Source organism: Arvicola amphibius, chromosome 11 (genome assembly GCF_903992535.2).
Source record: "Arvicola amphibius chromosome 11, mArvAmp1.2, whole genome shotgun sequence".
In the NCBI taxonomy this organism is placed as follows: Eukaryota; Metazoa; Chordata; class Mammalia; order Rodentia; family Cricetidae; genus Arvicola; species Arvicola amphibius.
The window spans coordinates 19,858,134-19,880,956 of NC_052057.2; the positions used below are offsets into that span (position 1 = coordinate 19,858,134).

General features: G+C 41.9%; 1 protein-coding gene across 3 annotated transcripts in view; it reads left to right on the forward strand.

Moving 5' to 3' along the window:
• The first annotated feature begins 249 nt into the window (after positions 1 to 249).
• Positions 250 to 22,823, forward strand: part of Igsf10 (immunoglobulin superfamily member 10) — a 28,368-nt gene continuing 5,794 nt past the window's right edge. The window contains exons 1-6 of one of the 3 annotated variants that reach the window (XM_038347252.1): positions 250 to 307; positions 3,541 to 3,744; positions 5,387 to 5,516; positions 7,757 to 8,147; positions 12,059 to 16,324; positions 17,985 to 18,885. In XM_038347252.1, the coding sequence (XP_038203180.1) occupies positions 3,542 to 3,744; positions 5,387 to 5,516; positions 7,757 to 8,147; positions 12,059 to 16,324; positions 17,985 to 18,885 (5,891 nt within the window). In that variant the 5' untranslated portion in view covers positions 250 to 307; position 3,541. Of the gene's footprint in view, positions 308 to 570; positions 945 to 3,471; positions 3,745 to 5,386; positions 5,517 to 7,756; positions 8,148 to 12,058; positions 16,325 to 17,984; positions 18,886 to 22,823 lie in introns of those variants that run through there. The other 2 variants (XM_038347251.1, XM_038347250.1) reach the window with 2 other exon arrangements.

The window sequence follows — 22,823 nt, forward strand, 5'->3', positions numbered from 1 at the left end:
GAAAGAGGTCTCAAAAAGAAAGAACGCGTCGCCCCCGAACCAGTCCTTTTACAGCGGGCCATAAGGCAGGAAAGTCCAGGAATTTACAAACCAATAGCAAAAGTGCAGGCGAGCCTGGGCTGGCGCTGGCAGACTCTGCTGGTGGTCCCAGATCGATGGCCCGCCCAGTCGCAGAAGCAGAGGCTCTGGGCTAGGCTACGTCACCTGCCCTGCCCTTCTCCCCCAAGCGAAGACCCCCTCCCACTCCCCGCCTCAGAGGCTGAGCGGACCCCAAAGACCGCGCAAGTCCATTGGCCCAGAGGCAGAGGTGAGCTGCAAACAATCCTGCTTGGGAAGTGAAGGAACTCAGTGGGGGCTGGACGATGTGGGGGCTGGGGTCCAGGGAGAAACGGGTGGGCCGGCAGAAGGATCCAGGGAACGGAAGGTACTGGAGGGGAGTGGGGACAAAAGCAGCTCCCAAATTAAACTCACTTCACTGACTGAGGCCAGGCAAAACACACGGGGAATATTATTTGTAGCCTGAGACCCTTGCACAGACACTGATGACACGTTTATGCAAAACAAGCAATTTGAGGAGAAACTCCCTGGACGTCGGAAAGAAGGAATGCTTGATTAATAGTTGTGTTTAAGTGACTTTAAAGAGAACTAACATATACTAATTGAGGGAGGAGGAGGCATTACAAAGTCTCCAACATCAGCCGCTGCAACAGCCCCATAAAGGAAGGCTTTGGTAAGCTAGGAAATGGACGATAGCATTAACATTACAGTAGCGCCTCCAGGTCTCTGAAGCATCAACCCCACAGTTGTAAGCCAGGAAAAGAGAACTCGTTTGCTCCCTTTGGAAGCAAAGAACTTTCCTTCACTCGGGTGAAGATTTTCCTAGGAAGACTTTCTGTCTCTGCTTATGTTGCAAGAGGATTCAAAGCCAAGACAGAAGAACCCAGGTATTGCCGACTCTTTTGTTATATACAGCTTGAGGCTTAAGTATCCGGGAATATGCGCTATGTATGGCTCCATTCTCTTGTAATTAACTCTCAGGATGCGAAGAGTTGCTCTTCTTTCCCAGCAGAACAGAGGGTTACCTTCACCTTGTTCTTTGTTCTTCTATGACAGCAAGCTCCCCTACTATTATTACTCATGCAAAGAGTGTTCAGAACTTTCCTGTGATTTGGCGGTGACCGTGTGGGCATGTAAGCAATCTTTAGTAAGTCTTAATTTGGGTTAAACTCATTCATAACAATTCCGCCTTCGGATCACGGGGCTTGCCCCACGTGTGGGGGTTAACATGCTCATCTTCTATCAAGCTGAGTGTAAATCGTTCGTGGTACTGCCCGGCTTTCCTATGTCCTGAGGAGAGGTGTGTTTCCAATCAGATTATTACCCCTGCAAGGTCAGGGTGGCTGCTATAGCTCTGGGCTGAGACTCAGCTACTCAGTTTGCTGTCCTCCTGGTCAGTAGTGGGCATTGAAATGTCCAATGTGTCTTTTTTGACAAGGATTTGAAGAAATGTTAGAAATATTTAATCTCTTTTCTAGTGGGTTATTACAGCTGTAAAAGTGGTCTTGGAAGGTTTAATCAAATTAATAAAACATGTTATACACTAAATGATACAATGTTACAAAACTGATTATATAGATAAATACATACATTGATGCATATGTGGGATATATATGCCTGCAAAATATTGGTTATATCCAAGTGGTGAGATGAGAGAAATGATTTTTTCCTTTTACTGATTTACTGTTGCTGAGTTTTTTAAATTGTACATGCATTATTTTTAAAGTTTTATAGTTTTGATAGTTTAAAAGGCTCTTGTGCAAACGAGACTAAATCTATGAACTTTAATTGTTCCAATATCACTATTATGGTCTCTAATAATAGGGATCCTGCTTTCCAGGACATGAGAAGCTATGAAGACATTTTCACACTAAAGAGCCCACTTAATGGTACTGTCCAATGGGAGGCTAGCACATGCTGGTCCTATAAAGAGTACATTCCCATAGTGTCCGCCCCAGTTCACAGCCCAGGGGCTAAGGGTTCCTCTTTCCCCAGAGCTCACCAGCATTTGTTAGCATTTGTTTTTTGATGCTCTGCATTCTGAGTGGGGAGAGATGGCTCTCAAAGCAATTTTAATTTGCATTTCTCTGGTGGCTAAGAATCTTGGCCACTCAAGTCTTTCTTGGCTGTTTGTATTTGTTTCTTCAGAGCTGGTTATTCAGTTTACTGAATAACTGAATTATCCCAGTCAGTTACTGGGTGATTAGTGAGGGGTGTTACATTTTTGTAGCTCTTATAGAAGTTCCTAAAAAAATATAATAAATCTGAAAATAGGAACTAGAATTACCAGTCCGTTCCTGGGTATGTAACACAGATTTGCATAGCAATGCTTATTGCTGCATTCTTCACAACAGCCAGGAAGTGGAATCAACTTACATGTCTGTCAAAATACAATGAATAAAGAAAATGCTGTGCATATGTGCAGCAGAATTCCATAAGAAGTGAAATCATGACATTTGCAGGAAATGGACGGAGCTGGAAATCATTAAGCTTCTAAAAATAAGGCAGACGCAAGAAGAAAATACCATGTGGCTTCTCTTACAAGCAGAACCTAGATTTACAATTCTATGCATATATATGTGTTTATCATTTAATCATAGACAATTCTGATTTATATGTGTGCATATCTGAATGCACATGATAAGAAACAAAAAAACGAGCCAACTAGAGTGGGGGTTCTCAGAGACAGCAGCAGGAAGGATTGGGAAGCTAATAAGAGCAAGTCTTAAAGACACAGGCCCCATTAAGAAAGAGGTTCATTTGTTTACCAACTCAACACAGATGGTGACAGGACATGCATGCAAGACCTGCCCAAGTTCAAACCAGGGCAAAATCGCAGCACAGAGAAAGGCAAGTAGACACAAAGTCCCATCCCTAACCAAGAAGCCATTTGCAATTGATGCCTGCCTGGAGAGGAAAATCGGTTTTCTCCAATGGAGTGACATTGGGTACATCAACCGCACTTCAGGCCAACACAGAATTGACTCCATGGATATTTTCTGTGGTTTTTTTCCTTTTTTTAATCTTTATTTTTATTAAAAATTTCCGCCTTCTCCCCGCCTCCCATTTACCCCCCTCCCCCCTCCACTCTCCCTCCCTCTCCTGTCCAGAGAGCAGTAAGGGTTCCCTGCCCTGTGGGAAGTCCAAGTTCCTCCCCCCTCCATCCAGGTCCTTTTTCATTTTTTCTTATTGTTTTGTTTTGATTTTCATTTGTTTATTTCTTTGAGAACGAGAAAGAACGTGAAGCTGGTTGGATAGGAAGTGTGGGGGGGGATCTGGGAGAAGTTGGGGCAGGAGAAAAGACATGATCAAAATATATTTTATGAACAATATCTAAATAAGAAAAAAATATATTTAAGGTTCATTTGCCACAAAAGGTGTGAATAAAGGAACTACCCCCCAATTATTCCAGACTTGTTACGGGTGGTGTTCCTGAGACTTTGCTGGAACTGTCCGCATGACTCCGGTGTGGCATCTTTTCAGGATGAAGATGGGCAGAGAAGTCAACAGAGAAGTCGGCTGCTTGTTGACCTCCCTCACTGTAGTCTGCCTGGTGGTCACCCCTGGGAGCAGGGCCTGTCCTCGCCGCTGTGCCTGTTATGTGCCCACGGAGGTACACTGTACATTTCGGTACCTGACCTCCATTCCAGACGGCATCCCAGCCAACGTGGAGCGCATAAATTTAGGGTGTGTGGGCCTTGCCTGATCCCCTTCTCAGAGAGGAACCACTGATCATCTTGGTGATTTGTCCCCAAAATAACTATGCTTACTCTTAATATTTTTCTCCTAAAATGAGCTCGTAAGACCCTTACATTTGTGGAGACAATAAGTATTTTTTCCTTATAGTCTTTTACTAGACCCTGAAGGCCCTCTTAGTTGTTTGGGATCCTTATAATTATGGGGCAGCTTCACTCTGAATAAAAATTTACTGGAAAACATTACAGTTTCTGTTAACAATCATTGTGATGATACAAGGCATAACTAAGCAAGAGGAACTACCTTCTATGTAAAAAAACAAAACAAAACAAAACAAACAAACAAAAAAACCCAAAATCCACCATTTCCTTTTGCAAGGTCCTTTGAGGCTTATCAATGTCTACACAGCGCATGAAGCTAGCCACTGTCAGGGGCTTACTTAAAATACTTGACGTACTAACTCTGACAAATAATGGTGCTATTTTAAAGGTTTATGAAAAATTGCATGTATAAATAAATGCACAAGGAATGGGACGCACCATAGGTGAGGATGTGACATTAGCGGTCACTTATGCCGGGCCAGCACTATTGTTTACCTCAGGAGGAGGAGATAGAGGTGGGACAGAAGTAGTCAGTACAGAGCAACAGTGCCTTGGAAGTCATCACCAACAGGAAAGGCCAACATTAATTGTGTTCTCCCTATGAGCTCTTGGTCTGAGTACCGTTATGTATCCATTCACTGGCTGTCCTGGCTAGTTTTCCGTCAACTTGACACAAGTTAGAATCACTGGAGAAGAAGGAGCCTCAGCTGAGAAAATGCCTCAATAAGAACAGGTTATAACCAGGCCTGCCTGTAGGGTGTTTTCTTAAGTAGTGATTGATGGGGGAGGGCCTAGCCCATTGTAGGTGCTGCCATCTTTAGACAGGTGGTCTTGGGCTTTATAAGAAAGCAGGTTGAGCAAGTCACTAACCAACAGTCCTCCATGGCCTCTGCATCAGCTCCTGCCTCCAGGTTCCTGCCCTGTGTGAGTTCCTGTTCTGATGTCCATCGATTAAAAAAAAAGTGATTTGGAAGCAGAAGACATATGAACCCTTCCCTTCCCAGTTTTGCTTTTGGCCATGGCATTTTATCACCGCAATACTAACCCTAACGAAGACACTGGCGTTCATAACGCCTTTGAGTTAGATTCTGTTTCCTATACTTTATCGCAGAGGAAACTGGAACACAAGATGTCTCCAAGTTTTACCCAGAGCCGCACAATCTTTTCTGGGTCTGAGCTCATAGTCACACCCATGTGGAATCCAGTGCCAGGCCTCTTAACCTGCCAGAGTGAGGTGACAGCATCAGAGAAAACAGCCTGAGTCTTGGTACCCACAAAGAAAATGCTAGGCTTTAGTAGATGCTAGAAGATGTCTAAGTATTTGAGGACAGGAAGGGATGTGGAGGGAGGGCTCTGAGGCTGCAAGGACTGGGTAGAAAGAGGAACTTCTGAAGTCAAAGTTCAATATTTCAAGTATTTGAGAAAGCTCCTGGGAACACAGTTGCAAGAGGGGGTTTTCTGTCTGTTTCTCCTTGGACGTCTGCACTTTAATCGACAGGCTCGGTTGATGCCTACAACGAATTGTCTTGCAGGTACAACAGCCTAGCTAGATTGGCAGAAAAGGATTTTTATGGGCTGAGCAAACTGGAGTTGCTCCTGCTGCACAGTAACGGCATCCACACGGTCACTGACAAGACCTTCTCAGGCTTGCGGTCCTTGCAGGTGAGAGGGGTCGAGGGCCATGGTGGGTGAGAGAGGAGGTAGAACTCCGCCGCACACCCCCACAGCTGCCTATCACGTGGGATTGAAGATGGGCACTTTGTAAACTTGGGACAGACATCAAGGAGAGGTTTGCAATTGGGATGCCCTTATATGTGGAAATTGGAATATTAAAATTCCGTGGGGCTGAGGTGACATCTCAATGGGTAAAATGTTTATGCGAGTATGAGGGACGAGGTTTGGATCCCCAGGAGCTGCACAAAAATGTGTGTCCTAGTAGCAAACAGCACCTGCAATCCCAGCCCCGGATGCAGTGGTAGCAGAATCTCTGGCCAGCCAGTCTATCCAATCAGTGAGCTCCATATTCACTGAGAGAAATCGGCTCAAAAACGAACGTGGAAGCACAAAGAAGAGAGCCAACTTCTGGTCTCTACATGTTTCCCACTTTTGTTTTTGAGTTTTGACTGAGAAACATTGGGTTTGAGGTTATACTTCCAGGTAACATTTGGGGCAGAGCTTTCCAGTTTGGCTTTTGCTTACTATGGAAGTTGGCATTCCAGAAAAGCCTCTTTCGTAGAGATGATCATTTGAGCCAAATAAGAAAAATGGGTAGAAAGTCACAACTTTTATAAGTACTTCATGTTCTTTTCTTTTTAAAAAAGAACAGCACGATCAACTAATTAGAATGGGATTTATTGAATACTAAAGCATCATGAAACAGTCAAAATTATTTGACTTACAATTCGGAATCAATTAAATTCGTGTTACTGAAAAAGACAGCATACTAGATGTCCCCCAGCTGATGAGTGGATAAACAAGACTGTGTAACATGCAAACAATGAAGAAACCAAAAGGAATGAAGAGTTGATAGGTTTTACAACATCTTGAAAACATTTGCCTAGGTGAAAGAAGCCAGGTCCAAAACGCCACATAGTGTATGATTCTTCTTATATGAATTGTTTAAAAGAAATGAATCCCTAGAAACAGGGAGTAAGTTGTTGCTTAGAGTGAAGAAAAGACAAAAATTCTGTGGATTTGGATTGGTTTTAATTTGGGGAAATGAGAGTTTCCTAGGATGAGATAGTGGAGGTGGATCTAGTTATAGCACAGCGGGTATACTAAAAACCAGTGTGCTGTGCTCAGAGAGGGCCCAAGGGGGGGGGGGGGACACGAGTGAGCAGAATGAGGTGATGGGGAAAGAGTCACAAACCATGGCTTCTCTCATAGTTGGAGCCTAGATATGTCAACATACTGACGTAAAAGCAGAAGGAGACACACTTAGGGGAGGCTGGGAACCAGCAGGAGTGGGAAGGGGACAATGGAAGGTACTGGGAGGTAGACACAAACAAAGCATAATGGCATATATTATGGAGATGTCATAAAGACACTGAAGTTTAAAAAGCACTTTTGGATTATATCTCAATAAAGATACTATAAGTGGGGATACTGAAGTCCATAAATAATAATCTCATAAATCTTAAATTTATTTCTCCTCTTCCTCCTCCTCCTCCTCCTCCTCCTCTTCCTCCTCCTCCTCCTCTTCCTCTTCCTCCTCCTCTTCCTCCTCCTCCTCCTCTTCCTCCTCCTCCTCCTCTTCTTCCTCTTCTCCTTCCTCTTCTCCTTCCTCTTCTCCTTCTCCTTCTCCTTCTTCTTCTGTTTTCACTACACATAAAAGCAGGCAGAGAAATGAATGAACTCAATGAAGCAATCTAGGAGAAGGAACGGAACCACCCAGGGGAGGCACAGGGGAGGCCAGTGGAAGGGAAATAAATTTCATAGTGCAACACATTACTTTGTATTATCATCTTAAAAAAAAAGTAATTAAAATACGCCAGTGCACTCGTCACCCAGCTTCCATAGTTACCTGCGTGTGATAAGATCTTGTCTTATTTGCAATCTGTACGTCACATTCCACTGAGCTGTTCTGAATCCAATCCAAGTTTATGATGCTTAATCTTATACAGAATAAAAGAGTAAAGAAACTCTAGAAGTAACCATGACATCACTATCGTACATATTATAACTTTAGTGGGAATTCCTTAATATTTACAACTGCTTGTACGAGTCTGATTGTCTCTGATAGTATCACGTTTAATGGAGCACTAATTTGTTGGATTAGGTTTTAATTAAAGTATGCACATTCCATAGGATTCATCTCAACATATTTCTATATTCTTCATAAACCTTTCTCTTTTATGACAGTTCCTTTGACAGCATAAATATGTTCGTATCTTTATTTGCAGGTCTTAAAAATGAGCTATAACAAAGTCCAAACAATTCAGAAGGATACTTTTTATGGACTCCGGAACTTGACCCGGTTGCACATGGATCACAACAGCATTGAGTTTATCAATCCTGAGGCGTTTTATGGACTCACCTTGCTCCGTCTGGTACATTTAGAAGGAAATCGACTCACGAAGCTCCATCCAGACACATTTGTCTCCTTAAGCTATCTGCAGACATTTAAAACCTCTTTCATTAAGTACCTCTACTTGTCTGATAACTTCCTGACCTCCCTCCCAAAAGAAATGGTTTCCTATATGCCGAACCTAGAAAGCCTCTATTTGCATGGGAACCCATGGACCTGTGACTGCCATTTAAAGTGGTTGTCTGACTGGATTCGAGGAAAGCCAGGTATCGTTACTATTTGTTTCTTGGTACTAATGAAATAGAATAACAAGTTGAAGGTGCCTCATTTACAATAGAAAGTCCTAGATAATGTAGATGCAGAAAATGAAGTCCCCCCAAATGACTCAGTGACAATGACCTCTGTACCCCTACAGCTGTGTCTGTGTCACAATGGCTAAAGAGGAAGTTATGTCTCTCTAAACTCCCTCCCCCTTCCCAGGCCGGCACTTTCCATCCCAGCTCCTGACACTCTGCAATTGCTTCAGCATGGAACCCTACTGTTGCCTCTGCCTGTAGCTCTCCTCTTCCTTCTCTGCTTTATATGCTCCTAGATGGCAGCTCTGCTCAGTATTACTTCTCCGGGAGAGTCACACCGCTCATCTACCCCGTCTGCATCAGAATCATGACCTCACACTCCTGTAGGTTGCCTGTGTTTTCTTTCTTGAATTAACATTATACTACTTATAGAATTAATTTATAGAATGGACTGTCTGCTGTCTTTGCTATGTCTAATCTATCTATCTGTAGCCTCTACGATATATCTGGGACATAGTACGTACTTAATACTTTTGTTAAGCTGTTATTATATAGGTAAAAAGAAATGAGTTCACCATCTATTAGTTAGCTGTGGTCTTAATATGTCTCAAACGTGTTTGTGAAAATATATAAAAACGTATATGTTATGTGCCCATACACAATGCACATATATGTGATATGGTTATATATCTATATATGTCAAATACAAGGAAACCCTTTGGGACTAAAAATCTTTCAGTCATGTCTATATGACAGGTTCCCTCATGCTTTTGATCTCTTACTGACAATTTCACAAGACTCATGAATTAGCCTTTTTACTTAGAAAGTTTTTCCATCTACCCTGAGCAATCAGATAGCCTCTCACAGGAAGTCTGACTATTTCTCTAATACTTGCTGCAGTCCAATGTTTATATATTCATCTCTACTCGCATCTTCCATTCTTTGGTTCCACAAAACTCTTGGTGTTGCTTTTCAACAAATACAGATGTTTGCTGTTTTCCTGACATGCATTTGTTCATAGATATAAAACTTGAGGCTCTGTGATCTGCTCATATGTGCAGCTATGTATGTCACTTGTAGTTTTCATAAAAACTACCTCAATTAGCCAACTTAAGAAGTGTGTGTGACAGAATTGAAAATATAAAAAGCTATAACAATAGTTCTAGGGAGACAGATGATAATAGCTGTATAAAGACTGCAAGTGGCCAGTTTCTACCATAGAACATCTTTATCTCAATTTATAAGGTAAACCTTAAATTTATAAGACAAACAGGGTCTTAGAATTAGTCCTGCCAGATACCTGTCTTCCTGGCATTTCCTTTCATCCTTCTGTACTTACCCACTCCTCTTGTTTCCCTTCCTCCACGAATTGCATGTTTCTTGGACATCCCTTGACCAGGGATCGGAATACAGACCAACAAGCAGAGCTTACTGCCCTGTGGGAAGACAGTCAACCAAACAAGACATTCTAATGGTGAATACTGAAGGTTCAGACAGGGAAAGCAGAGGGCATCAGGAGAACTAAAGCCGGGAGCCAACTGGAAATAAGCACTGGTCGTACCAAGTCCTTGAGGCGTGTGTGACTAGTGATGGCACTGGGCATGTCACACAGCTCATGTCAGAGCTTGGCGTTGGTGACAGGGCTGAGGGATGGAAAGCGCTTGCGTGGTGTCAATGGGACAAAGTGACACAGCTGGACTGAAATCCAAGCAAACACGAGGCTCGATAGCGCTGGTCCAGACACAAGTAGTCATCAAGATCCCAAGATTATGAACACAGTTCCTCTGTGCTGAGGTTTAACTAAGTTAGCTGTGCTTTCCGCTTCATGAGGTCAGATCCAGGGCACGGGCAAGCAAGTAAAGAACACAGGTTGTCAGTAGGTGGCAGATGGCATGGAAGGAACTCCTTAGGATTGTTCAAAGCTTTTAATTCTTTCTATCTACCCCCACTGCACATTGTTATTCTAGAAAATTAGGTGGATAATGACTAATCAAATATTACCTGGTAACACCGAAGTACAGTAGTGTTCCCTTATCCATGAAGGATACGTTCCAGGACTTGCCTTGGATGTGGAAAACCATACGTAGTATCAAACAATACCATGGTTTCTTCTGTACATTGTGGCCCTAACTTTTGAAGTTTAAAGTACAGTAGCAAAATATGTCTCCTTTTCATTTTTCCTGATTTCACAGTGAAAATTTCACCACAAATCAAGAATGTTAACATATGCATTGCGACATGCTGCTTTATTTTCTCTTTCCTAAGTTGAGAAGTTTCTTTTGAAAGGAACCATGTCCTTAGCTTCTCTCCGGCATATCTGATTGTTAGCATCACCACCTTGTGGCTGGCAGTATGATTAATAAAACAGGGATTACCTGGACACAGACACCATCACAGTTTATGTGATGCAGGAGATGGCTACTTAGTAGCTAAGCATGGAGTGTATTTCATCTGCATACACTGGGAAGAAGGGTGGTGTGCTGTAATGGGTGAGGAGCCCACTAAAACAACGTGAGATTTCATCAGAGTACTCAAAACTGCATGTGATTTCAAACTTAGGTTTATTTTTGGAAGTTTCCAATCCATACAGTCAGACTATGGCTGACCTCAGATGAGAGCACCGGCATACACCTAAAGGGTTTAGAGTCTTTGGCCTGAGTGACTCGGTCCTTTACAAAGAAACTGCACATATTTAACGCTGTTCTCGGGAATTACATCTAAGACATCTGTTGTTTCAGTTACCTGCTGAGTTCAGCAAATGCTAGAGGGACTATTATGTGGGACATCACAGAAGTCTCAGACTGTTGTTTCAGAGAAAAAAAAAAAAAACACCTCTGTTCTGGTATTGAATGGCCAGCTTTTAAAAACAGGCTCATCAGAGCAATGTTTAAAATGCCCTAGTATGTGGCACTTTGGTACCCAACAGGACTCCTTTGTGACTAGTAGTGTAAAATTTGCAAACTGTGACATTACCAGACAGCCTCTCCCCTCCCCTATTAAGCTTGGCTCTCTAGTGCTGAGTCCCTCTCATCCTACAGGACCATCACCAAATAAACCTGGACTGGCCATCCCAATACCTTCCATGGTCTACCAATACTCGCATATTATTGGCTGGTTTAACCTGCCTCTTTGTCTCATACTTCTGTCTGCATCCCTCCATTCCTATTCCAACTAAGCTAGATCACAAACTGTTCTTTTAGATAATGGATAAATTCTTGAATTTTTTATGCTATCCCAGGATTTAGAGATCTTCAAGCAGGCTACCTTTTAAAGTATAGCCAAGTTCTATGACTGTCCTAAAACCTTGGCATGAGGAACTGAAGGGTTATTAATTAAAGTGCTGGACATGCACTTATGATATGGTGTCTCTAGATAAGGAAATGGCTCATTCAATTAATACTTCTCAAGTACTAAATGACTCCAGGCCTAATAAGTAGATCTGTGAACGAGGCAAATGAAACCCCTGTGCCTGTACATGTTGTATTGTGGCATGATGTGTAGACCATGTGTTTTAGAAGCTCATGTGTGCTGCATCGTGGCATGATGTGTAGACCATGTGTTTTACAAGCCCATGTGTGCTGCATCGTGGCATGATGTGTAGAGCATGTGTTTTAGAAGCCCATGTGTGCTGTATCATGGCATGATGTGTAGACCATGTGTTTTAGAAACCCATGTGTGCTGTATCATGGCATGATGTGTAGAGCATGTGTTTTAGAAGCCTGTACATGCTGTATCATGACATGATGTGTAGACCATGTGTTTTAGAATTCATTTCACAAGCTTCTTTGAACTCTAGTGAAGATAGTTCTTCAAAGTATTCATGTGTTAATTTATAAAGATGCCTCAACTTTTGAGAATAATTAAATGATACTTTTTTCTAGATGTAATAAAATGCAAGAAGGACAGAAGCCCCTCCAGTCCTCAGCAGTGTCCCCTTTGCATGAACCCCAGGATGTCTAAAAACAGACCACTTGCTATGGTACCTACTGGAGCCTTCCTGTGTACAAAGCCAACCATTGATCCATCACTGAAGCCAAAGGGCCTGGCTATTCAGGAGGACAATGGATCTGCCTCCACCTCACCCCAAGATTTCATAAACCCTTTCGGCTCCGTGTCTTTGAACATGACAGACCTGTCTGGGAACAAGGCCAGTGTGGTCTGTACCATCCAAAAGCCGTTCAAGACACTGCCAGTTGCATTCACTGAAGAAAATGACAACATCATGCTAAACATGTCATTTTCAACAAATCTGATGTGCAGTGTGGATCACAATCACATCCAGCCAGTGTGGCAACTACTAGCTTTGTACAGTGACTCTCCTCTGATACTAGAAAGGAAGCAGCAGCTTCCTGGAAGTCCACAACTGACTTCCAAATATAAACAGGTGGCTCTTACGCCTGAAGACATTTTTACCAATATAGAGGCTGACTTCAGAGCTGATCCTTTCTGGTTCCAACAAGAAAAAATTTTCTTGCAGCTGAACAGAAATGCCACCACACTTAGCACCCTGCAGGTCCAGTTCTCCAGCGACGCTCAGATCACTCTACCAAAGGCAGAGATGAGAGTGGTAAGACACAAATGGACCATGATTCCAAAGATGAACAACACCAAACTGGAACACACCGTTGTAGCTGGCAGTACTATTGCCCTGGACTGTCGGGGCCAAGGTGACCCTACGCCTCACTTGGAATGGCTTCTAGCTGATGGGAGTAAAGTGAGAGCCCCTTATGTTAGTGAGGATGGGCGAATCCTGATAGACAGAAGGGGAAAGTTGGAACTCCAGATGGCTGACAGCTTCGACAGTGGCCTTTACCATTGCATAAGCACCAACTATGCAGACGCAGACATTGTCACCTATAGGGTAACTGTGGTGGAGCCCTATGCAGAACACACGCATGGAAATGGAGTTCAACATACAGTGGGTACTGGTGAGACACTCGACCTCCCATGCCATTCCACTGGTATTCCAGATGCTTCTATTAGCTGGATTCTTCCAGGAAACACTGTGCTCTCTGAGTCATCGAGAGACAGGCAAATTCTTAACAATGGGACCTTAAGAATACTGCAGGTTACCCCAAGAGACGAAGGTAATTATCGTTGTGTAGCGGCCAACCCATCAGGGGTTGATTTTTCCATTTTTCAAGTTTCAGTTCAAACGAAAGGCCAAAGGTCAATTGAGCATGATAGGGAAGCAGACGGATCTGGACTTGGAGATCCCAATCCCAGTGTTCCTCCTAAGCAACCACCATCTTCGAAACTCTCTACATCAGCTTTGACAGCAGGGGCAGAGGCTGGAAAACAAGTCTCCAGTATACAGAAGAAGGGCAAATCCAGAGAACTAATACATCGGCGGCGTGGGGACTCCACACTCCGGCGTTTCAGGGAGCAAAGGAGGCAGTTCCCTCTTTCTGCTCGGAGGATTGACCCACAATACTGGGCAGCACTATTAGAGAAAGCAAAGAAGAACTCAGTGCCAAAGAATCAGGAAAATACCACAGTAAAGCCTGTGCCACTGGGTGCTCCACCTGCGGTGCTCCCTGCTGAGGAGGAACGTGCTTCCGGCATGATTTCTCTAGATGAAGAATTCGTGGTTCTGAAAACGAAAGTGCCTGGTGTCACAGAAAGGTCATCAACTGCTGATTCGAGACCAGCATCTTACGGCTTTGTGACAGGCATGGTGTCTGGCACAGAAGTCTCCTCCACCGTGAGTCCACACACACTACAATCTAAGTACCTTCCCGATTTCAAACTATCTAATGTTACTGACACTATGGCTGTGTCAAAGAGTATAAACCCAACTGCAGCAAGCAAACTCGAAGATGTAACCAACCAAACTCCAATCATTATCTTCCCATCAGTACCTGGGGTAGCTGCAACTCAGGGTACTGCTCAGGTAGGGAAAAGAGCATTTTCCCAAACTACACACCCAGGAACAGGGGGAACCATGGCTGCTGATGGCCATACCAACATGCTCAGCACCCTCACCAATACAGTTGATACAGTCTTGCTGTCAGCAAATCCAACAGAGCATTATGGGCATCGGATACCTATAACAGGACTCAGCAGAGCCAGGAGTAATGCCACCTCTTCTCACACTACTAAAGAGCCTCGCTTCCCCAAGAACCTTTCAGATTCACACACTGCTGCCCCTTCTCTATCTCACATTTCTAGAAACAGTACAGCTAACTCTCCCTGGTCCAGGCATTTTGGGAGAGAGAGAACAATTTGGAGCAGAGGGCGACTTATAAGCCCATATAGGACCCCAGTTCTCAGACGGCATAGATATAGGATTATGAGGCCAGCACTCAAAGGACCTGCTAACAGAAGTATTAGTGAATCTTCAGCCACAGAACCCCATAAGACGTGCCCAACCTGTGCTTCCACAGAGAGACCCACCCTGGCTGCTACAGTACTGTCCACTCCAGGCTCATCCCTTAGCATCCTCCCCAGGGCTAACATCACTGGGGACCTAGCAGAAGAGTCTACCACTGTAGTCCTGAGCCCGTCATTATTACTTAAGAACAAACAAACTGTAGATATTGAGACATTACGAACCACTAAAAAATATTTCAGAGGTGAAAGTACCCAAGTGACTCCCAGTGAAGCAAGCACGACTTTCACTCCCACACCTGTATCCCTGGAAAAAACTCCACTAGAAAACAGTGGTTCCCTGAGTGCGTCCAGTACCATCCAGGAGGAAGGAGATTCAGTGATGACATCACCAGTCTCTGCTCCACTCAGCAAACCCTCAATACCAACAGAAGCAACAAACACAAGATTCTCAAGAAGGAAAATTCCCTGGCATAAAATCTCTGTAGAGAACCATAACAAAAAAGGGGTGTCGAAGAATCTGTATCAGTTTGGTTTACCGAAGAACACAGCCATGATGCTTCCCCAAATAGCTCCTCTTTTACCCACAGATCACGGACCCCCCTCACATCCTACCACACTCTCTGCAACACGAATGCAAACTCTGTCTGCAGCAATGGCTGTCACTCACCACAATGCCACTGAAGGTGCCAGAAGTCTCTCAGCGGGCAAGGAACAGTCCTTCGCTAACTCTGCCTCAGTGCGTCCTGGTGCCACAAGCAAGAGAGCTAATACAATGAGCTTCATGTTGATAGAAACAGACACACTGGCAGTGCCTACTGCCTCTGCATCTGTCATTATCTCTGAAACCCAAAGAGCAAGTTCCAAAGAAGCAAAAGATCAAATAAAGGAGCCTCCAAAGAGCAGGAATGACCCAAACACCACCCCAGGACAGAGTTTGGGCTTCAGCATGTACCCATCTCCAACAACAGCTGATTCTTCCTTGGCTTTTACTGACTCCTCACTACAAGACACTAGCAGAATTGTAAGCACAGTTGCTCTCCACCCAGAAACTAGTCTCCTGGGCATAACTGAACTGTCCCAGAAGAATACTCAGACTTTGGGAAATACAACAGCTTTGGAAACAACTTTGTTCAGAAGATCAGAGGTAACCACCATAAAAAGGACCTCATCTATACCACCATCCCTCAGCAGCCGGGTTCCCCTAATGCCCATTCCTTCCCCAAGGGGTGTGGTTACAGACAGTGAGGTCACTTCGGTTTTCAAGATGGTGACCAATGGAATAGTCACTATACATGAATCCTCAAGGAACAATACAGATCTGCAGCAATCCTCGGCAGAGGCTCGCCCAGATCCCCAGACGGTAACCGGCACCACTTACTTTACCTCCTCTAATCTGCTCCCTTCTACTCCTGCAGCAGCAGTAAGAACAGATAAACCACCGTTTTCTAACTGGAAGCCCTTTCTCTGGCCTGAAAACCACATTCGGCGCAAGGCATATTCAGAAACTATTTTAAAGGGTGAAAGGCCAGCAGGGAGCTTGTGGTCCCCTCTCAGCTTTCCAGAGGCCAGCACTTATGCCTTACATGGGAATGGACAGAAACATGCGGAGAGTGTTATTGATAAGAGACCTGTTCAAAACCCAACTTCCAAACTCCTTCCCTCTGACTCTTTACCTAAGACTATACTGGAGAAACCAAGAATAATTGGAGGAAAGGCTGCAAGTTTTACTATCCCAGCCAACGCTGATGCCTTTCTTCCCTGTGAGGCTGTTGGAAACCCCCTGCCCACCGTCCACTGGACCAGAGTCTCACCAGGTATTTGTAGCCATTAGCAATACCTTAGTTATGAACCAAGGACATGATTATATCTTTCAGAGTTGTCTTCAAAGGAGCAACACTAGTTTTAAGTGTCTCCAAAAATAGAAAAACTATTAATATCCTCACTTGACGTTTATGTATTGCTCATAGAAGAATTTTTTTAGATTTTAGATTTTACTTTTGTGTGTGTGTGCATGTGTGTGCAAGCATTATGTATGTATATATGTGTACATGTGTGTATATGTGCCTGTGTGTGCACTTGCACACATTAGGGCAGGTGCCTTAGCACAGAGCTATTAGATTCCCTGGAGCTGGGGTTAGATCTCCAGCCCCTAATAGAAGGTTTTAAACTTCAGATTTATTTTAATGTGTATGAGTGTTAGGCCTTCATGTGTATATATGCACATATGTGCCTGGTATGTACACAGGTCAGAAGAGGGGACCATACCTCCTGGAACTGGAATAACAGATGACTGTGAGCCAGCATGAGGACACTGGGAACTGAACCCAGATCCTCCGCTACAGCAACAAGTGTTCTTACCTGCTGAGCCATCTCGCCAGCCCCACTAGAATGGTTTTTAATGTGTTAAGAAGAGTTTGGTGGAACAACTAGATGGCTCCATGAGTAAAGGGAACCTACAGCCAAGCCCGATGGCCTGAGTTCAATCCCTGGAACAGACATGGTCGAAAGAGAGACTCGGCTCTCACAGGTTGTTTTCTGATTTCTGCACTCTAGCAATGGCACATATGTGGTCATACATACACACACAAACTGGCATGTGCCTATACATACACACACAAACCGGCATGTGCCTATACATACACACACAAACCGGTATGTGCCTATACATACACACACAAACCGGAATATATATATGAACATATATATGTGCATACACAAATCAATAAAATGTAATGATAAAGTTTAAAATAAAAAATTATTTTTAAGGCTAGATAGAATGGCACATGCCGATATGCCCAGCAATGTGGATGAGTTCAATTCCAGCCTATGCTATAAAATTAGACCCCATTTCAAAACAACAGTCTTTAAAAAATAGTTTGGATCAATTGGTTATCTGATATTAAATGATCTGCACTAAAACCATATTCATTCAGGTAACACAGGGCTGAGCAGATTGTATTTATTTTCATATAGTTACTATAATTTATATATTATCTATACACATAAATATATGTAAAAACAATAATTAAAGAGAAGCCATAAATTTGAAAAAGAGCAAGAGGGGGTACATGGGAGGAGCTGGAGGAAAGAAAGGGAAGGGGTAAAATTATCTAATCATATTGTAACATCAAAAATAAAAACATTAATTTGTTAGGCCAACAAATACTTGGAAAGTAGATCTCATACACACACACACACACACACACATATAGGGAAATGTCATGTTTACATAGAGAAACGTCATGTTGAACTATCTGAATTTATATTTAAATTTATGTGAATAAAAAATTGAAAAAAAATAGCTTTAACACTCTGGAGAGTTTTTTCAGTTTAAATGTTATTTATTGTCAGCTTAACAAAAACATAGCTTCATGTTTTCTAGCCAGTCTTTGATGCTGATGATATATATATATATATATATATATATATATATATATATATATACATACACACAAATTTCTTTCCTCTTATTAGGACTTGAACTATCCCAACGGACACAGAAAAGCAGGTTCCATGTGCTTCCCAATGGCACCTTGTCCATCCAGAGGGTCAGTATTCAGGACCGCGGACTGTACCTGTGCTCGGCATCTAATCCACTTGGCAAAGACCATCTTCATGTCATGTTGTCTGTGGTCTCTTACCCTGCTAGGATCCTGGAGAGGCATGCCAAGGAGACCACGGTTCATTCCGGCAGTACCGTGGAATTAAAGTGCAGAGCAGAAGGCTTGCCGATGCCTACCATTTCCTGGATACTTGCAAACCAAACGGTGGTCTCAGAAACACCCAAGGGAAACAGAAAGGTCTGGGTAACACCTGATGGAACCTTGATCATCCGTAATGTGAGTCTTTATGACCGTGGCTTTTACAAGTGTGTGGCCAGCAACCCAGCCGGCCAGGACTCACTGCTTGTTAAGATACAAGTCATCACAGCTCCCCCTGTTATTCTAGAGCAAAAGAAGCAAGCTGTCCTTGCTGTGTCGGGTGAAAGTTTGAAGCTGCCCTGCACTGCAAAAGGAACTCCGCAGCCCAGTGTTCACTGGGTTCTCTATGATGGGACCGAACTAGAACCGCTGCAGTTGACACGTTCCAAGTTTTTCTTGTATTCAAATGGAACCCTGTACATAAGAAACATTGCTCCTTCAGACAGGGGCACTTATGAATGCATTGCTACCAGCTCCTCAGGTTCAGAGAGAAGGGTAGTGATTCTTACAGTGGAGGAGCAAGAGACAATCCCCAGAATAGAAATTGCCTCTCAGAAATGGACAGAGGTGAATTTAGGTGAGAAACTGCTACTAAACTGCTCAGCTACTGGGGACCCAAAGCCTAGAATAATCTGGAGGCTGCCATCTAAGGCTGTCGTCGACCAGTGGCACAGGTAAGCCTCTCTGTTGGAACTATTCATGTATTTAGCTGTACTTCACCTAAAATGAGAAAGTGGTACAGCAAGGAGAGCAGCAGCCTCAAACACCACCCAGGAGGCACAGGAAGGTGACTGTCTATAGAAGGGTATTCCATTTGATCCCACTGAACACAAAGTCACTCTTACATGCTTAATTCTGGGGTCCAGATTCTTGATTTGGACAGCTAAGTGCTGTGGGAGAATCTTATTAGCCTCCATGTTGGTGGCAGGCATTTTTTTCCCTCATTTTCTTTTCTTGTGGCTGCTTTAAAAATAGTAACTGTGTATAGTTATTCATAATCTCCACATCAAAGAGAACTCGCGATGAGGTCGAGGCTCTAGGAACAAGATGTCCTGTGTTTCATTCAGGACCCTCTCATCAGACGCTTCACACGTTAATTACGTCACAATCCTTTCTTTTTTAAAACTGCAGTGCCCTTCGTGAAAGTCACATTAAGACATTCTCAAAGTAAAATATATTAAACATTCCATAAATATAAAAGTAAGGTTAATTTACAAGATGAAAAACCCTTTTCTGCTATGTTCTTTATAAACTTTTGCTTTACAATGCAAAAATTATAGCTTGTGAATTATAAATTCGTGTGATCTCCATGACTTTGTGTAGTGATTTTCCATAATCCAGAAAAAAATGGAAATGAGCACTTTTACTTACATTTTTTTGAAATATTCATGCAATAAAAAGTAAACATAATATAAATGAGCTTAAATGTATATTGGCATAATTCAAGGTCTTTTTCCTAGCGTTCCAGTGAGTTGATACAAATATCATGAACAGACTTGTAATTTTTAATCCAAGGGTCAATATTAATTTTCAGGTTTTTCAGGCATCAAAATTACCTTAAATGTTAAACTGTAATTCACTAAGATATAAAGTTATAAAATGCTGAGCTAGAGTGTGAATGTTAGAAACCACATGTTTACATATATTTTCTCCCATGTGTTCCTATTTTGGCATTCAATATCTTTAATGCTTCATTTACCAGATTTGCCTTTAATTTTACACCACCTCTCAGAATTGCTGCACCATCTCTTAGTTTTTGCCACTCTTTATGAATTATAGAATTACTTTATTTCCTTCTTGAAAGAAAGTCATTGGAATTTTGATAGGATTTTTTTTTCATTGAATCTACAGATTAACCTTTGACCTAATAGCATGGGGGGCACCTTACCATTTTTTGTATTCCCTAGAATTTATATTTTATAATTCTTGATGTTGTAAGTTATTAAAGCCTTCTGATGGCATATTTTTGTTTCCTATGTAAAGTAATGACCCCTGAAAATGAGGTTAATTTCTTCTTTTCTGATTTGATGCCTCAGTTCCTTCTCATTCCTAATTGCTTTCAACAAGACTTTCTTACCATATTAAGCAAGAGCAGTGGGAGCAAAAGGAGTCTTGTTCTGATCTAAGGAATGCTTTCAGCCTTTTCCAATTCAGTGTGATATTGATGGTAGATTTTTCATATATAGGCTTTAATAATTAGAGATATATTCCTTCAATATCTAATTTATTTTATAAAAGGACATTAAACCATATTAAATGCCTTTTCTGCATTTTGTAAAGATAATGATATGATTTTGTATTTGACTGTTGTATTGTTTATTGATGTGCAAATGTTAAACTACCCCTGCATTCCTGAGGTTAATTGTAATTAATCATGGTCTATCTACATTTTGAAATGCCCAATTCAGTTTACTTGTATTTTGTTGAGAAATTTTGCGTTTATGCTCTTTGAGGATATGGGTCTAAATTTTTTATTGTTGTGTTTTTGGATTAGAATGAGGATGTGCTGCCCCTTTAAAAGTATGTTGAGTGTCCCTGGAATTTCTATTTATACTTTAAGAAGACGTGTAAATAGCTCTTTATATGTTCATAGAAATCATCAGCATGGCTGTCAGATACAAGTGCTTGTTATTAGATGGAAGACTTTTCATTAGTGCTCCAGTGTCATTACTGTTTATATTTTCTTAATTAATTTCAGCAGTCTGTATACTTCGTGGGACTTTCTAGTACTCGTTGGATTCATGCGTTTTGCCATATAATTATTCATAGTAGCTTTTAAATAATCTTTTAGTTTTTTTGTAGCATCAGGGTCCTCTAGAGGAACAGAACCAGTAGAATAAATACACACTGAATAGGATTGTGAGTGTCTGGACGCCAGAACAAGGTCTGGGTAGTCCGATAAATGGCTGTCTTCACATTGGGGAAGCTAGAACCGGTTGCCTCACATTCCGAGTGTCTCAGAAGCCCTAGTCTGGAGCTGAAGGGCTCATCTTTAGTTCACTTTGACAGAGCAAGGAAGCTGACTTCAGATGTCAGCCCAGGGCGACAGTGGCAGCAGAGTATTAGAGCTCACCAGCAGGAAATAAGGGGAAGCAGGGCAAATGGCTTCAGCAACTTTTGCTTTGGGCTTCCTTATGTCGCTGATGCTGCTGCTGCTGGAAGGTGCTGTTGTCCACATTTAGGGTGGTTCTTCCTACTTCAAATAACCAAGGAAAAAAGAAGAAACCCCCAACCATACCCAGAGCCTACATCTAGACAACCTAGACGACAGCTCATAGGTGTGCCTAGAGACTTGTCTTGGGTGATTCTAGATCCTGTCAATTTGACAAAATTAACTATTGTTATCAGTTATGTTTCTTTGTTGATTTATGTGACTGTCTTATTTTATTAATCTAGGTAAAGATTTAGAGATGCTATTTTCCTTTTTTGTAAGTCCATAAATTTCATTGCTGTTTGCAATTTCATTTAAGTTTTAGTATTTTTTCCTTTAATTTGGGTTGTCTTTGTTTTTCTAAGTCAATGAGATTGCTATTGTTTGATACCATTTTTTAAAACTATGTATTTTGGTATAAATGTTCCTCAAAACTGATTTTTCTATACCACACAGATCTTCTGTTATATTCTGTTGTAATTTTAATGTTCTTAATTTTTTTCATTTTTTCAATTGCCCTTGGCTCATTTAGGAGCATGTTACTTAATTTTAATTTATCTATTTACTTTTTTATTCTTGTTGAATTTTATTTCTTGCCTAAAAATATAAACATGATTTCAACTTTTAAAAATGTATTGAGACTTGACATATGGATTGTCCTAGAGAAAATTCCAAGTGTTAATGTTTATTATATTGATTAGATGAAGTGTCCTAAAAATGTGTGTGAGGTTGGTTTTCTCAGTGTAGTCAAACCCAGATGTTTCTTAATTTTCCTGTCTAGATTTTTTCTATTGAAAAAATTGGATATTAACATTTCTACTATTATTGCACTGGACTTAATTCTTCAGATCTAATATTTGCTTTATATATATATATATATATATATATATATATATATATATATATGGCACCCTATCTAGTGCATATGTTTACAGCTGTTCTATCATTATTGCCCTAGTTTATTTTTGTTGCTGTGACAAATGCTATGTTCAAAAGCAGACTAGGAGAAGACAGAGTTTATGACAGCTTCCAGGTTATAGTCCAACGTTGAAAGAAGTCAGGGCTTAAGACAGGAACTTGTGTTGACGAAGGTTTCTGTCTCGCCTCATCCCACAGCCATTCAGTCCCAAAGAAACACAGAGGCTTATATCAATTATAAACTGGTTAGTCTATTAGCTCAGGCTTCTTATTAACTCTTATATATTACCCCATAATTCTTGTCTGTGTTAGCCATGTGGCTTGGTCTCTTTTATCAGTGAGGAATTCTCATCTTGCTTCCTCTGCATCTGGGTGACGACTGTAGACTGAGCCGTTCTTCTTCCCAGAATTTGCTATTCTGATTGCCTGCCTACTGGCCAAAGAGCATTTTATTAAGCTAATATAAGTGACAAATCTTCACAGGGTACAAGATCATTATCCCATAGCAAACTTGAAGTAGGAACATGGAGCGCTGTTTGAAAG